The 15,944-nt window shown below is 43.1% G+C and overlaps 1 protein-coding gene across 3 annotated transcripts; it reads right to left on the bottom strand.

Moving 5' to 3' along the window:
• Positions 1-2,689: 2,689 nt before the first annotated feature.
• sh3d21 (SH3 domain containing 21) lies at positions 2,690-15,733 on the bottom strand. 3 transcript variants are annotated; one of them, XM_084444226.1, is made up of 17 exons: positions 15,599-15,733; positions 14,600-14,757; positions 14,360-14,417; positions 13,724-13,830; positions 12,531-12,621; positions 12,285-12,346; positions 12,110-12,176; positions 11,627-11,721; positions 11,072-11,173; positions 10,641-10,692; positions 7,293-7,343; positions 7,028-7,145; positions 4,737-4,899; positions 4,176-4,247; positions 3,885-4,084; positions 3,445-3,508; positions 2,690-3,341 (listed from the first exon to the last, which is right to left on the bottom strand). In XM_084444226.1, exons 1-17 carry the CDS (start codon positions 15,600-15,602, stop codon positions 3,306-3,308), a joined length of 1,500 nt encoding a protein of 499 aa, XP_084300352.1. In that variant the 5' UTR covers positions 15,603-15,733; the 3' UTR covers positions 2,690-3,305. The 3 variants fall into 3 exon arrangements, with proteins under 3 accessions (XP_084300352.1, XP_084300350.1, XP_084300351.1); XM_084444224.1 differs by having other exon boundaries at positions 14,600-14,811; positions 15,599-15,637; XM_084444225.1 differs by having other exon boundaries at positions 12,131-12,176; positions 14,600-14,811; positions 15,599-15,637.
• Between the last annotated feature and the right edge of the window lie 211 nt (positions 15,734-15,944).

Below are 15,944 nucleotides of genomic sequence, written 5' to 3'. Positions count from 1 at the left end.
AAGACCCATTCTGCCTCTTTGTTTTTGCACGAAGCAAAATCATGTAGCCTATGTATCTTGGAAAGGACCAGCAGACTTTGTACTTTATTCTTGGGCTTCTACTACAACAGTTACTCACAGAAGAAAGACCTGGCTTCAATTTTTAAAAAATAAAAAAATAAAAACAGCGGAAATATACTACTTATCAGTGTATGGCTGGTGTCCACTCGACTTTCTCAGCCAACCTGGCAACCACAAGTCTTGGTTCCACTGCCCAAGTATAGTGAGGTGGAGAAGGCTTTCTAACTTTGTGGGGAGGAAAGCCTTGCTTTGAGAGGAGGACAGCCAAGAACGTCCATGAGATGTCTGAAATCTCAAAGTACCGTACGCAATGTTCTGGAGAAGCAGACCTGGTGCCGGTTTGCCTTGGGCCTCAGACTGTTTTCAGAAAGCTAGGGCCTGATATGAGGTTTCCTTTGTTGAGGTCACAGCCAAACCTCCTATGTGGAAACAGACGCCTCCAAAGAGATTGGTGCTGATATGTCATACACCTCTATCGAAGTCACTAAAGGCTTATTTTTGTTCAAAGGGGTTTCCTTGCACCCACATGTATTATCTACTAACCTCAGTTAGTACCCTCAAATCACACTGTATGACAGTAAGTCTAAGTTTTTTTAATCATCTATCATCTTCATCTTTGTAGGTTGCAATCAAAGGTCTTATGTTGGTAAGTTGAGGAGGACATATCTTTCACTTATATGCCATGCAAATTACACAATTATGACAAAACACATTAATTAACTTGAGGAAACTCCAATTAGGATGCCCCAGATAGATGGAAGGGATCACCACACATTGAACCACAATGCAGCGTGGGAAAAGGCCCCAGCTCGCCACCAAGAAGATCTGAACATCATGGAGGATTGAAAGACTGTAATTTGTGGTTCTCTGACTGATTTGGGAAAACACCACTTCATAAATAATTACTGGCACGGTACACTCACTCTATTCATTCAACATACTGGTTTCGTCTTCATATTGTTCGGTGAACCACACCAAATTGTGTGGAGCACAGACAAATCTCCAGTTCATACTATTTGGAGGTCTAGTATCAACATGACACAAGCCATACTTGTCTGAAATCCTGTTGTTTGGTTAAAAGGCACAAAGCCTATTATTTATATTTATGATAACGTCAAAATATATTAGCCAGCATTGAAAGCTGTGCTGCCTCAAGGTATGGGTCTCTTTTGAGGTGATGACATTTTAAATTAGAGCTTTGTTGTCATTTGCTCGGAGGCCAAACAGCTGATATACTGTAGCTCGTGGCCCCTTCACAGGCTTCACTTCCTCTGAACAGAGGCAAACTGTTCTCTGTCATTTGAGATCCTTTTCATAATTTTTCTAATTTTAGCAGCTCTGTGTTTCCTACAGAGATTCGACCTCTGACCTCCAGCATCCTCTCATTCTGGCATGCTGCCTTGCCACCAGTTGTATTTTTCACCTCTGAAAAATCCCCCCTCGTCTACCAGTAATTGTTACTTTCACAAAAACAAGTTTGCCCTCTTCTAAGGAAAACTTATTTTCTTTATGACAGCCCTTGACGGAAAGTTTAATCATGTAGAAAAATGTCTTCAATAGAAGGCTTGTATGGAGGCCTCGCCATCGTGATTCATCTAACATGTTGGAATATCTGATTTTAATTATCTGACCTCTCAGGGGCCAGGCGGATAAAGTATCATTTTTTAATATACCTTAAGTTGTGAAAATTTTTTTGAAAATACCACATTATCAGCAAGGCACATGTATTTACTTTTTCTTTCACCTTACACTGCTGGTTTATCCCTTTAGGAAATATGCACTCAGTAATGCATATTCAATGCCCTTTTTAAAAATAGTTTGTTCCCATGGCAGTTTCAGAAGCCCAGTCTCTGTAATGACTTCCAGATGTTGTCCAGATGTACACCCCAGCTCACAGCCCCTGCCAGAAACATGTCTCCAAGCCAAGGACCAGGAAATACATCTACCGCACCGTATAGGCCCTATTCGAACGAAGAAGCAAGGCCCTAAAATGGTAACAACAGACATCGGCCTCCTATCAAAAGATCCGAAAGTCTATTTTCTCCTCAAGGTTGTTCCCACTTTGTCTATTTCCATCCTGATGAGTAACCTTGTTTTCAGCTTCAAAACGAGTCATGTTTCCAGTAGGTATGATGCAACATCCTTTGTCCAGCTGAAGTTAGTTACCTGCTTCACTGATAGAGCATTACGTATGTTTATTCACCATTTTTCTCATGGTTTTCATTTTGTTTCCATTCATTATGACTATAATTTAGTTACATTTTAAAACGCAAAAAGTGTAACACACTCTATACCCAGTTGAAAACAATGCTGATGGTAAATTTGAAGGAATTAACACAAGTATTGTTGATTTGTGTTTTAATTTTGTAAGTATGTGAATTAAAATCCTTAAAAGCAAGCATAGCAACTCTATCCCATTATACAGTAGAACAAAGGTGCCCCCTTATGGATAAATACAACATCACAACTGATGCTTGAGAACCGTACTGTTGAGTGTTGTTCCTGGGCCTGTATTTCCAATAAGAATACAGTAGTACCATTTTGATTTGGACAGATACACGTTTAGTTGTTTATTGAAATAACAACAACCACAACAACAACTTTAAAATATATTTTATATACAGTATAATAGCATATTCGATTGTGTACTTGTCTAAATACAATGCTAAAAAAAACAATATATTCTCACATTAAGCAGAAAATAAACTGCTAGAGGAAAGACAGGATAGAAAATCGAACCCACATTCAATTCTTATTAAACTGTCCTCCCTTGTGTTCTGGACCAGCATTGTGTAGTCAATCAAATACAGTATAAAATTCACTTATTTATGCAAAGCCTATTGGACAATACACTGGCCATAATAAACCAGTATTCCCCTGATGCACTGAGCTGATGACCGTAACATCTCATCTCAGGGAAGAATATTTACAGCACACTTTTCTGGCCCCCTACTGTTTATTTGCTTCCCTCTGGAATATGTAGGGGTAGGACCCATGCCCACCTCCCTTGTTCTCTGTAAAGCGCATTGTGTTACCTCTGTGTATGAAATGCACTATACAAATAAAGCTTTGATTGATTGATTGATTGATCTCATAGTTGCAATGCAGAGGTAGTAACCTCTTCTTTGTGTTCATGTCCGCCCTCCGTGTCACGAACACGTTTGTGTCATTTTAAGTGTGCGTTCCGAGGAACAGCCCAGCAGGCGTGTAAACGTGTGGAATGTCGTTAATGGTGGCAGCTTGGATTAATGTTTAGTCTGAAGAAGGCGATGTACTTCCTCCTGCATAGGGATGACAAATCCATTACAGAACATACAGGTTCGTTCAGTTAAATAGTGTTAGTAGTGCAGTGATCTGGGTTCTGGACAGCAGCGTCTCACTGACCTGCAGTGTCGTCCGCTTTCTTCTCTCTTCTCCAAGTTCCACTTTCAGTTCCTCCACGTCTTGTCTGATAGGAAAGGACAGAACAACAGCTTAAAAATGGTAGAATTTTGTTTCAAGAAGCATCCAAGGAAATTGAAAATGGTCAGACGATTTGGATGTGTGGTTGTGGATGGTTTTAATTTTTCTGAATAATGATAATCCTATATATATATATATATATATTTATATATATACTTTATTTAATAATCGTCATATCTCATCTGGTAATACAGAGCTTTGCTTCTATTGTCCTATTGTGTTGTCTACTGTGTTTTTTGTATTGATTGAAATGGAAAGCACTTTGGTCAACTGTTGTTGTTTTAAATGTGCTCTGTAAATAAAGTTGGATTGGATTGGGGAGCATGAATTCCAGTGGTTGTTGAGGACAGGGTTGTACTCACTTGTGCTGCGTCTGCAGAAGCTCCAGAGCCATCCTCAGCTCCCTGACCTCTGCCTGCAGACTGTCTGGAGGGGGCTTCTCATCGCGGGCTCCCCTCCCCTCCTCCTCTACTCTCGGCCGTGCGGACCTGGCAAGCGGCGGCGGCGTGGTCTCAGGAAGTTGCTCGGCTTTGCCGGGCGGTGGTGACAGATTTTCGGCTGCCTGCAATGGCCAGGTGCACACTTCAGCTTGATTAACGGATCAGGCCGAGCTCAACTCACGCGCACGGTATTAAATAATTGATCGCACAAACCTTTGGCAGGCCGAATTTCTCTGTCTGTGTCTTTTTTGGTGATGTCTCTGCTTCTGTCTCGTCGCTGGGAGTCTGGGGATGAACAACAAACATAACCTTAGTGAACGAACGAGACTTCCTTTTTACAGTCTTCCTTCCCATCACTATCGCCCTTCAGGCTCGGTCGCTCATTAACTAGCCATGTCTCCGGGCAGGTGAGCCAGGCAGACGTACACAGACCACGTCACAGACTGCTACTCATCAAGGAACCACCAGAGGAATGTAGTAACCTAGTAACCTATTAATGTCCACTGGTGGGACCTTATCAAAGGCAGCAGTAGTCTGTCTGTCCGCCTGCCTGTCTGTGTGTCTGTGTGTCTGTGTGTCTGTGTGTCTGTCTGTCTGTCTGTCTGTCTGTCTATCTATCTATCTATCTATCTATCTATCTATCTATCTATCTATCTATCTATCTATCTATTTATCTATCATTCCTGTCATAACCAGAAGGTTTTTGAGGTTGTGAGCCTGTCTGTGGTGCAGGTTGGGACTCAGCGCCCCCCAGTGTCCCCTCGGTGTACCTACATGTGTGGCTGTTAGGACAGACGGGGGTCTCCTGTGGGGGGGCTTGACCCTGTTAGCCGTGAGGTGGCTCAGCTTCTCCGTGGACACGTCCACTGCGTCAAACTGGTCTGAGTCGCTCTCCTCTGGGCGTTTCGGCGAGGGGGGAAGATTGTCACCGTTGGTCCTAACAGAGGGGCAAAACCCTTTTAAAAAGGACGTAGTCTCACACAGCCAGACAAGTCCCCACCCTTTGTTTACGCTATGCCAGCGCTGAAGAAAGGACTGGCTGGCCTCATTACTATTCAGGGAAAGGGGGGCGCTGTATTTCTCTAGCCAATCACAACCGCCTTTCGTAGTCTGGGTTGAATCTGATTGGACCGGGAGTCAGATTCGTCGCCACTGACTGGGCAGTAATAAATTAATGACTAGGCTTATCCCCCAAAACCTACATCCGTTGAGTCGGACTAAAAAGGATGTAAAAAGATGTGAAAGGTCTTATGTGGTTGTCTTTGCACATGATTATTTTGTCAGCATGTCAGTGGATGATGACTGGTTGGGGGCCAAGCAGCAGAGCTGCGTAGGCCACCATTGTGTTTGTACCTTTTCTTATTATAATTATTTTTCTTCTTCTTCCTCTTCTTCTGTCATTGCAGTCTATGGCAGGCTATAGATCCATATGGTAAAAGTTGGGCATTTTGGCACACTCATTCATGACAGTTCCCCTGAGCCGATTTTCAAAAACGAGGTACTGTTGGATTCCTTGGCTCAAGCCGAATTCAATGCACCGCATGCCATCATTTTCCGCCATAATGGATTTTCCGCCATTTTTGATTTTGTGAAAAACACAACAGCAACAATCTATAGACCAATATATACAAAAGTCTTACAGGGATTTGTGATTTCCCTTTACCAAGTGTCATGTCGACACCTTGAACACTCTAGCGCCACCAACATGTCACAGTTGGAGGTGCGTTCATGCTGAGCCGTAGCCTATGCCCGATTTTCAAAATGCAAGTGCCATTGGATTCCTTGGATCAAGAAGAGTTCATCGCATTTCCTGCCATATTGGATTTTCCGCTGTGTTGGATTTTGTGAAAAACACTTAAAATGTATCTCCTCCTAGGACCTTCACCAATCTGCACGAAACTCAGTATGCATCTCTAGTCCAGTATCTCTAGACCAATGTCTATAATGTCTTACAGGGATTTTTGATCTTCGGGTGCGTTAGGCCGTTACAGACAATCGAAATCTGCGGTAAAGCCGCCAAACAGGAAGTTAGGTCATATCTCAGCAACATTTTGATGTATCAAAACCACATTTGTACACTCATTGAGGACAGTCAGGTGACCCCTGTCACCAAGTCTATCACTCAACGTGTCAATGCCCGATTTTCAAAACTGCGGTAGGGATTCAAATGTGGCTATGGTGTGTTTCACTTGTTGCCTTCGAAGCGATGGTCTCGCTTCCTGCTTCCTGCATATCGCTGCTTGCAGCTATATTTGAAATCACATAACTGTGGTTTCTGTTCCTTTGAGGCAGGTGCAAAAGCCAGGCAATCTAAACATAAAACTATGAAACCAAGTTTGAACAAGCACTCATATTTTCCCCTTTCACAATCCACACCCTTAAGGCTTAAACTTTAAATCTTTGAACAAACCACTGTATATTGATTTAACATAATATGCAGTTAGCATAAAAACTCCTTGACAGTGAGAAATATTTTCACTGCTTTCAACGTTGATACAGATTATTTTAGCCACGGTGTAAAACGCACCTTTACGTTGACTCCAAAAATGTGACAGTTCAATTGGAAAGCTGTCTGAATAGCCGTTTCTGTCTCTTCAGAAGTTCCTTAAAGACAGGGCCTTATCCCAGTCTAATGTCTGTGTGTTTATACAGGAAACAGGAAACGAGCTGCTGCTCTAGTCTACTAAGGCCCACTCTGACTCACTCTGAGTTTCCACAGGGCTGCTCACGACTGGGCGTCCTAGCCTTCAGTAAGACTGGCATGGCAACAACGGCACCACGCAAACTCGTCTTGTCCTCCTTGTGCCAGTTGAAATAAAGGAAACTGTTTCAGAAGTTTTTTTTTTTAGACTGTTTGCTTTTCTCGGCAGTGGGTTTGGAAATACAGAGCTATGGTGGTTTCAGTTTGATTGCCCAGTTTGTCTGTCTTCATTAGTGAGAGGCATCCTTCAAAGAGAGGTCTTACTGCTCTCAGCATTTAGATTTGTGCAACCCATAAAACAACTTGAATGATGAGCGCTGATGTATGATTTTGAGAGAGAAGGTATTCAGGAGTTTTCACTCACTTATGTTGGAACCTGGTGGGCTTGTCCTTCACTGGGGGCGGGACAGGCTTGCATATGCTCGGGAGCTTGACTTTGATTGGAGGGTTGCTTCTCAGGTCCTTACTTTCCGGTTTCTCATCTAAACAGAATTAATTATTTCTACAATAATAATGTTAATTAACTTGATTCACAAGACCACATTAAAACATACGCACATTGGCACAATTCTCAAGTGCCTCTCCTTTGTATCTGGTGTTCATCTCTATCTTGTTATGACAAGTCTTACCTTGTGTCTTTGCAGGGCTGCCCTTCTCCATGGCTGAAGCCTCTGCCTTGACTTGGGAAGAAGGAGAACAAAATGAATATACCAATACACCAGTAAACCAATAACAGTGCTGAAACATAATTGGACCAATATAATGCCTTTGATCTACACACAAGACAAATATGTTGCACACAAACACAGCAAAACTCTGAAGCTGCAAATATGTGCCCTTTCATACAACCAGGAAGTACTGGGTTTTTAATGTGGCCCACTAACCATCAGTCAATGTTCTTCAGTTTTCTGGAATTCTAGCCTAAGAGCACTGGCATGGACAGCCACAGATCTGCACATCACATGATGTGGTGTCACAGCTGGACCCAGGCATACCGTAAAAGAACTTTCCCTGAGAAGGCCTTCACAGCCTTGTCTTGGAGACGGAGAGAGCTCATTCAGAGGTCACTGTGAGGACCCTCAAGTGTGAAGCTCATTTTAATGGACTTATAGGAAATAGAACATGTGTCTTTCGATAATTAACCACCCAGTGATGAACAATTCTACCGACCAAGAGAAAAGGAATGAAGGAAGGAAATGAAGCCTACCTTGTCAAACAAAAACAAATAAAAACATACAAAAAATCCTCTGTCTAACCATCCACAGTTGTTACAGAGCTGCTTCTTTGGCTGCTTTTGAAAACTGCTGTGTGACAGTTCTCTGCGGTAATCCACCCGCCGGTTTCCTCCAAGACTTCTGAGGCATGTCACATGGCTAGCACCCCCGAATCTACTACTTCCTGTGAGGATATTACCCACAAATTATAGACAAATAGCATGTAAATATCCTTGTCAGCAATTGAAAGCTTGTCAGCAATTGAAGACTTACTGAAACCTACTCTCAGGGTGCGTATTGCTAAATAGTTTGTGTTCAAATGGGAAAAGGATGATTGATGTATGTTTTTTATGTCATGCATCCACTTTGGATGAGAAAGGGGGATTGAAAATCAGGGCCCTGCTAAGAGCACACCAAAAACACACTCCTTAAGATTTCTGCCAACTGTTACCTCAGCAGAAATGTCTTAGCAAGTAAAAACAGGATCTGTAGCTTCTCACAAGAAAACCTGTCAGCAAACCGCATCCTGCTCTGTGCCTCTGATAGACTGAAGATTTCCTCTCATCTGCGCTCACCGTGTTGAGCAAAATGTCTCATATACTGTCTGGCCGTCTTCATGACAGACATCAAAGCCAAAGACGGAACTTCTGACAAAATACACTGCATCGATTCCATTTTTTCATATTGTAGAGCAAATTAAAACTAAAACAAACAAATTAAAACTATTTTGAAACTCTTTCAAGGGAACCCAAGTTTTAAAACTCAGGCTTCATCTTCATGCAGCTGCAACAAAGAAGAGAGCTTCCAATAACTTCAGATGAACTATGCTTGACATGTTTAAGTTGGCCAATCTAACTTATTGTACTGTAACAAGATAGTGGTTATGCTCAAGATAGTGATTGTGCCCATGTCAGGGCTCTGAGCATGAAGGGGTTTTCCCCACATGTTATCCATCGTTTAGGGGTTGCATCCATTTTATAGTATAGCATACTGTACAAAGGGTTGTGAAAGGTCACTGTTCACGCTGGCTCGGCTAGGTTGAGTTATATAACCTCATGAGCTTTCAGGCAGCCATAGACAGCCAATAGAAGTAGAGACCCAGATACCAAGCGGATCTGGGCCATATACAGGCCAGATCTGGCCCTTGTGGCTTAGTTCCGGCCCATATATGGCCCAGAATCATTACACATCCGCTTGCTATCTGGGGATAGATAAATACTTTATTAATTCCCTTAGGGAAATTCTATACTACAAGACATGCTGCCACTTGGTACGGCGCAGGCACAATCACAATACACGGTAGCAGTGCAAACACAACCTTTAAACATGCAGTGTGTGTGATTTCCTGTTAGACTTAGGAAAATGTTTGAATAGTATAAACGATAAAGATTTTGAAAAATGCAACTGACAAAATCCCCACCCCTCCCTTCAGGTCTCCCTCCAAAGCCCCTCCTCCAAACTGCGGGGAAAACAAATGCCATCCAATCATTTCAACATTCATAAATGTTCTTAGCCGTTAGACAAATATATTCCAGGAGCTTGCTCCAGGTTGCCTATTTTAATATCTGTGTTGGTTTTATGGCTCTGTGTGCTACTAACCCTGTTCTGCCTCCCCTCTCCCTAGTGCCTCTCTCTCTCCCTCCTATCTTCTAACCAGGTCCAGTGGATGCCCCACTGTCACCAGCAGACCACCCTGAGTCCGATAGATACCCCTATGTCTGCTGTGGATGTCGTAGCATTTAGTTAACACACACACACACGTACACACAGACATACACCAGCCCACTTCCGGCTTTAAACCTGGGCCATGGCAAACACACACCAGTATTTGCCATGTCTCTCCTATGATGTTTTTAGCCTCTCTTACTCTGAAAATGTAATTTAAGACAAACATACTCCAGGAGCTTGCTCGATCGCCTTGTTGAGAGGGGTCAGGGAAGAATTTTTACAGCTCACTTATCTGGCCCCTGGGTGATACTGTTTTTTTGCTTCCCTCTGGAATATGTAGGGGTGGGTCGTATGCCCACCTCCCTTGTTCTCTGTAAAGCGCATTGTGTTGCCTCTGGGTATGAAATGCGCTATACAAATAAAGCTTTGATTGATTGATTGAGTGATTGATTGATTCAAGTTGGCAACTCAAAATGATTGGACGCACTTATTATAGTCCTGGATGTACTGCAATGAGAATTGGAAAAAAATATAACAAAAAGTGCTTCTGAGCCAAACCGCATAAAATGCCATTATGAGTCATCTTTGCAGATCCAACAACATGAGTCAGATTTGTATTGACTGAGTTATGACTTTTTACGACTGTCATTGAGACAATACGTTCCTACAGGGACTAGAGCCAGATCTGTGGTTGCTTGACAGAGGTTGTCTGCCCCAACTTCTGCAAGGACACAACCTACAGTTTAAAAGCTAAGGAGCACCGTCTTCGTATTCTATTTCTCTCAGGGAGCCGCAAGACCTTCAGAACATCTCATATCCATGTACCTCTACAGACATGTGGTCACCTGGCAGACATGATGCAATATTCTACAGCTGCTTAAACAACCAACCAAAACATTACCAGCATGCCCGACTAAACAGACACCACCACAGGTGCAACAGTAGTCATTTTCCTGCAAAAGATGTTCATTTCATTTCTTACTAGTCAGCACCTCTTAATCATAAGACGCACTTCTCTGCCAAACAGTATTTAGGCTGTCCCAGATACAGGATTTCCTGTCGAACCAGCCTCTCTGATAATACAGCTGTTCTTACCTGAGCGTCTCTCAGCGCCACAGCGGATCGGCGGTTGGCTCCTGTTCCCAGACTAGAAGGGGTGATATAGAACACATACACACAACAGGTTGGCAACTCTGACTCCGGCTCTCAGGAAAACACTTCTGAACCACACACTCTTTCCACGGGCGGGGAGTTTTTAGCGAGTGACTCCAAAACTGCAGATGTTAAGGAGAGTTGAGTCAGAGACCCGAGTTCCTAGAACAAAAGCATTCACTTCTCATACAGGGAGAGCTTTGCGTTCTGACCCGTTTAAGTCTAATAAATACTCAATGTTAATTACTGGAAGATGTGTTCTTGGTCTCATGGCGGCTGAGGTCAGTGTAATAGCGAAACTCCCAGTGGAATGTAGCAAGCTTCTGTTGACAGCGAGGGCTGATGCCTAAAGGAGGTTTCCCTGCTCCACTCACTTGCAGGGCGTCCGTCGTCGGTATCACCATGACAAAGTTGTCGGGGAAGAAACCGCTGCGTCCGTTCAGCTCTCCCTCCCACCAGCCCTCGTCCTCTGTTTCCTGTAGAGCAAGAGATTAAAAGGTTAATAACGAGCGGCGCCTCAAAGAACCGCACTGGACCAGCAGCCTCTGACTGGGAGGTCAGCAGAGGGTCAGTCAAACTCCATTGTAGATATTATCATTATAAACATGTAAAGTAATTTGTCTTTTCCACTGATACACCGTATGACCCTATTTACACTGTATCGCCCTATTTCATGTTACTTGACATGCCGCGTTATGTGGATTGCGGCACATTATTTTCTCACAGTGTCTCACGAGTGACACAACAGGTTCGGCAGCTTGAGGAGAATATTAACGACTATGTATTTTCCTCACGAACATGCCATTGTGTTTGCAGTGTTTATCGTAGCCTAAAGCGAAAGAACAACTAAGATCTCCGTTCCTGGCATCCAGACACTGTATCTACAAGAACAGGAGCTTACAAGGGCGTTATGTCACAAAGACTCCAACCTTGGAGATGATTGTAACAATGTCCCCCTTCTTTAGTTCCAGCTCATCGTCTGTGCAGACCGGGTAGTCAAACATGACTTGACAACATTCCTTTACTGTGAAGGGGAAACACAGAGCAGTTATTCACTCAGCCATTAGAAGAAAGGAAACACAATGTGACTGGAATATGTGGTTTCTAAAATGTACATAAGTAGGGGTGAGTGTGTGTGATGCGTTGAGATTAAGCAGGAAACCCTTGACCCATTTTCACACTGAACTACTGTATGACGTCAAGCCCAGGTTATTGTCACAGTTTCTCAGGAACCACACCTGCCAAGTCTTCAGGGATTACTGACTGTCACATGCCAATGATTTGTCCTTTGCTATTTTGATCCAAAAGTAGAATAGACGTGAATATGGGTATCGTTGCTACCGTTAAATTAACGAACATTTTATAGTGTACACTGACAACAACCCTTATGGTAACACCGAGCAGACACTCACTTCCTGGCGCTATGGACGTACCATTTCTTGTTTTGTTCCTCACACTTGTCCTCTGAGGAAGTTTTGTCTGAACAAAAACACAATGACACCACAATTGAGTCACAGCTGTTACCTTTTCAAATATTGGTAGAGGTTTTGAAAAGATGAACATGATTATTATGGTAGCATACTGTACCTCCTGGCTGAATACTGCGTCTGAGAGTTTGGGTCTGGTCTTGCCTTCATTCAGCTTGACATCTACAAAACATAAACAACAGTAAGAGGGGCTACTTCTATACAGAGTAGCCTAATTCATTTTAGCCGTATGTACAGCCCTTAAATGATTTAGATTATGCAGACACACTGTCATGTAGAGCACCGGGAGAAATAGAATCGGTTGACCCTGTAGGTAAAAGTCATGCGAAGATTGCGTCACGCCCACCTTTTGGAGAGACAAAAATCTCTATGACAAAATTGGAGGGAAAAGCTCCCACTTTTCCATTCTTCAGCCCCATCCACCAGCCATCCTCAATCTGTCAGAGGAGAGGAGAGGATGAGTGTGTGGAGAGGATGAGTGTGTGAAGAGGATGAGTGAAGAGGATGAGTGTGTGAACTAGAGTGACCGAGATAGAAAAAAATCAAGTAGAGTAGGAGAGATGGAAGAATGATAATCCAACATTTTATGGACTACTTTTCGTTGCATTCCACAAAAGAATTACACTGCAATATAAACATCCAGCAGCTGTGCCAACAGAGACCGCTATATTGTAGACATCAAAACATGCAATTCAACACAGAAGGTTTTGATAGTGAGACGCTGGAGAACGCTCTGATTACTTGATGGCACGGACATTCTGTGGCACTCTTGAGAACAAGTTTGGTTGGTTTACACGCCTCCTGCACGCAATATGTCTCAGGCTGCTCAAAGCATTCTTAAACGAACATACAGTACCGGTATCACACTTAACCAACCATTAATATCTATTTGTGGAACCGTGTCCATTTCTATTGCTTGGGTGCCTCAGGTATAGGTGGAACATGTTTTGTTCTACCTAGCCAGGAGCATTCCGTCAACTAGGTCATGAACACTGACGCTGTTCAACATGCGTAAAACGATACCAGCAGGCTAAAAAACTCCACAACTCAACATTGCATGACAGATATGATCTATGACAGTCAACAATATACAATATCTAAACAGACACTAGTTTGTTTTGTGTTTGTCCAGTCCTTGCGGCAGACGTGATGAGAGCAGTAAGGTTCTTTACTAGGGCTGGTTTAAAAATATCGATGAATCGAGTCTGAATCAAATGAATCCCAAAATCAATCTTTTATTTAATGAATGAATAAATGAAGGAATGAATAGTTCATTAATTCATTCAATGATTCATTCATTCATTATTTTTTTCATTCATTTTTGGAAATCAGTATCGATACCCAGCCCTTGATGTGTTGCATAACTTGGCAGTCATGTAATTAAGGCAGTCATGTAAAAAACAAAACAGGTTTTAGTAACACTAACCGAATCGATATTGAATCGAATCGAATCGAATCGTGATAATCGATTCTGAACCTTGTGAATCGGAATCGAATCGATTCTTGAAATTCAAATCGATACCCAGCCCTATTCTTTACCTCTCTGAGGATCTCGACGGTCTCTCCAACGACCAGCTCCAGCTCGTCTTCATTCATGGGGCTGAACGAAAAGGCTACCTCGCATTTCCTTGACTGTTTCACCTTCGCTGCGCAAACAAAACATTTCACCAGCCACATAATTAGACAGAAACGTGCAGATGTAAAGGAAAAGCGGATATACAGTAATAGGACATGGGAGATATCCATAGATTAAACATGTTTCATTGCTATAATGTATGCAGACACTCCAAAGCAGAGATTTAAAGACTCCTTCATGTTTCGTACATTTAATCCCTCAAAGGGACTGAGCTTTTCAACAACAGTGGGCACTGTGTGTTATATTTATCGTTTCCTCTTTTGAAGGTTATAATTATGCTGGAACTTGCAAAGTTGTGGTCTACACACAGCAGACCTCTCATGGCTTGTTTCAGTTCGTCGTGCTGACCACAAACCCAAACACTTCCATGTTTCTGGTCAGTGCTCATGTTAGGCTAGCAAATATACCAGCATCGTTGGTGCTTGAGGGAGATTTATTGAGCAGAGTTCTGTTGCAGTGGTGATTTAAAAACAACAGCAGCAGCAGCAACAACAACAACAACAACAACAACAACAACAAAAACGGAAAGCAACACATACATGTCCTTATGCTTCTTGGTTCCCTCTTGCTGTCTCCAATCAAATACACTGGTACCTCCTGTGTGGAAAAGGAAACAACAGGATAAGACAACACATGCGCGCGCACACACACACACACACACACACACACACACACCCGCACGCAGGCGCACACACACACACACACACACACACACACACACACACGCACACAGACACACACACCCACACACACTTGGAACACTCATGGGACGGACAGACCTTGACAAAGTTAGCAGGGAAGATCCCCCTCTTGCCCCTGAGGTCTCCCTCCAGCCAGCCCTCCTCCTTGGCCTTGCTAACGTTCTTCACCACATCTCCCGCCTGCACCGTCATCTCGTCACCCAGGGTGCCCTCGAAGTCTATCAGCACCAACACCTCTGCAACGAGACGCGAACGGCTGAGAGTTTGACTGCAGTGATCTTTGGATAGTTCTGTAATGCGCCCAAACATCCAGCGATGAGGTTGAGCCTGTCTCGGCAGGCTGTATGGTATGTGGTGGTGGGGAGCACAGTAAGGGGGACAGTGCACGGTAGACAAGGGAGAACAATGAGATTCTATTATGAGACTATTCTGTTTGAAAAACAGAAATCATTGCAGGGCAAATAATTGTTGCGTTGTATGACGGCTGAAGCTGAACAAACAATCTTGGGCCACCCATACAAAAGCCTTTTTAAAGCCTTGTGTGTATATTTAAGGGCTTATCACAAAAAAGGGAAAATATTAGATAATAATATTAAAATGGTAACACATGGCTACTCTCAGAAGTCAGAACCAAGCCACACGTTTGGAGCAAATGTTGACAGATGTTGACGTAGGCTAGGCCTACTTTTTAAACAGTGAATCAGCTATTTAACATTGATAGCAGACTGCAAGCAGACATAAACCAACAAAACTCCATGGGTAAATAAGAAAAACAAACATGATCTCTAATGGTCTAGTGCTAACTTGTCCCACCCACATACATTGCAATCCTAACCCTTACTGATAAACAGTGTGTATAATATAATCACTCTCTCATTTAAGGCTTTTAGACAGTACATACAGTATTCTTGCCCAAGCTTTCACATGAAGGGTGTCTTACACGGAACCACTTGCGACATAGGCTAACAGTCACATCAATATATCAACTGACCATAGATCATATTTCCCTGCCACTGAAGGCAATAGACATTCCCCAAGCACCTCAAGCGGTTGTTTAGGGCACATTTTTAAACTTACCCATTAAGCTTTCCTCTGTCTTCCACTTGGTAATTCCTGGTTAGAGTGCAGACTGAAAGCTCATGCTCAAGCACAATGGGAACGGAGGTAGGATTGCTAAAGACCCACACAGATATGAGCGCACAGGCCCTTCCGTTTGTCAAACATTAACATTGAGCAACTTTCCTCCGTTTCGTTGTGACATGTCACTGGCAAGGAGTGGGATGGATCACAGAGAGCGAGTAGGAGAGCGAGGGAGTGCGGAAAAAACGGAGGCAGAGAACAGGTGGGACAGGTTTTGAATGGAATGAAAGAGCCAATAGCAAACCCAACCAAACTCGATGGCTCCAATTAAACAGCATGAGTC

The sequence above is a fragment of the Borostomias antarcticus genome, assembly GCF_949987555.1.
Source record: "Borostomias antarcticus genome assembly, chromosome: 10".
Lineage (NCBI taxonomy): Eukaryota > Metazoa > Chordata > Actinopteri > Stomiiformes > Stomiidae > Borostomias > Borostomias antarcticus.
This window is presented reverse-complemented; position numbering and strand designations above follow the sequence as displayed.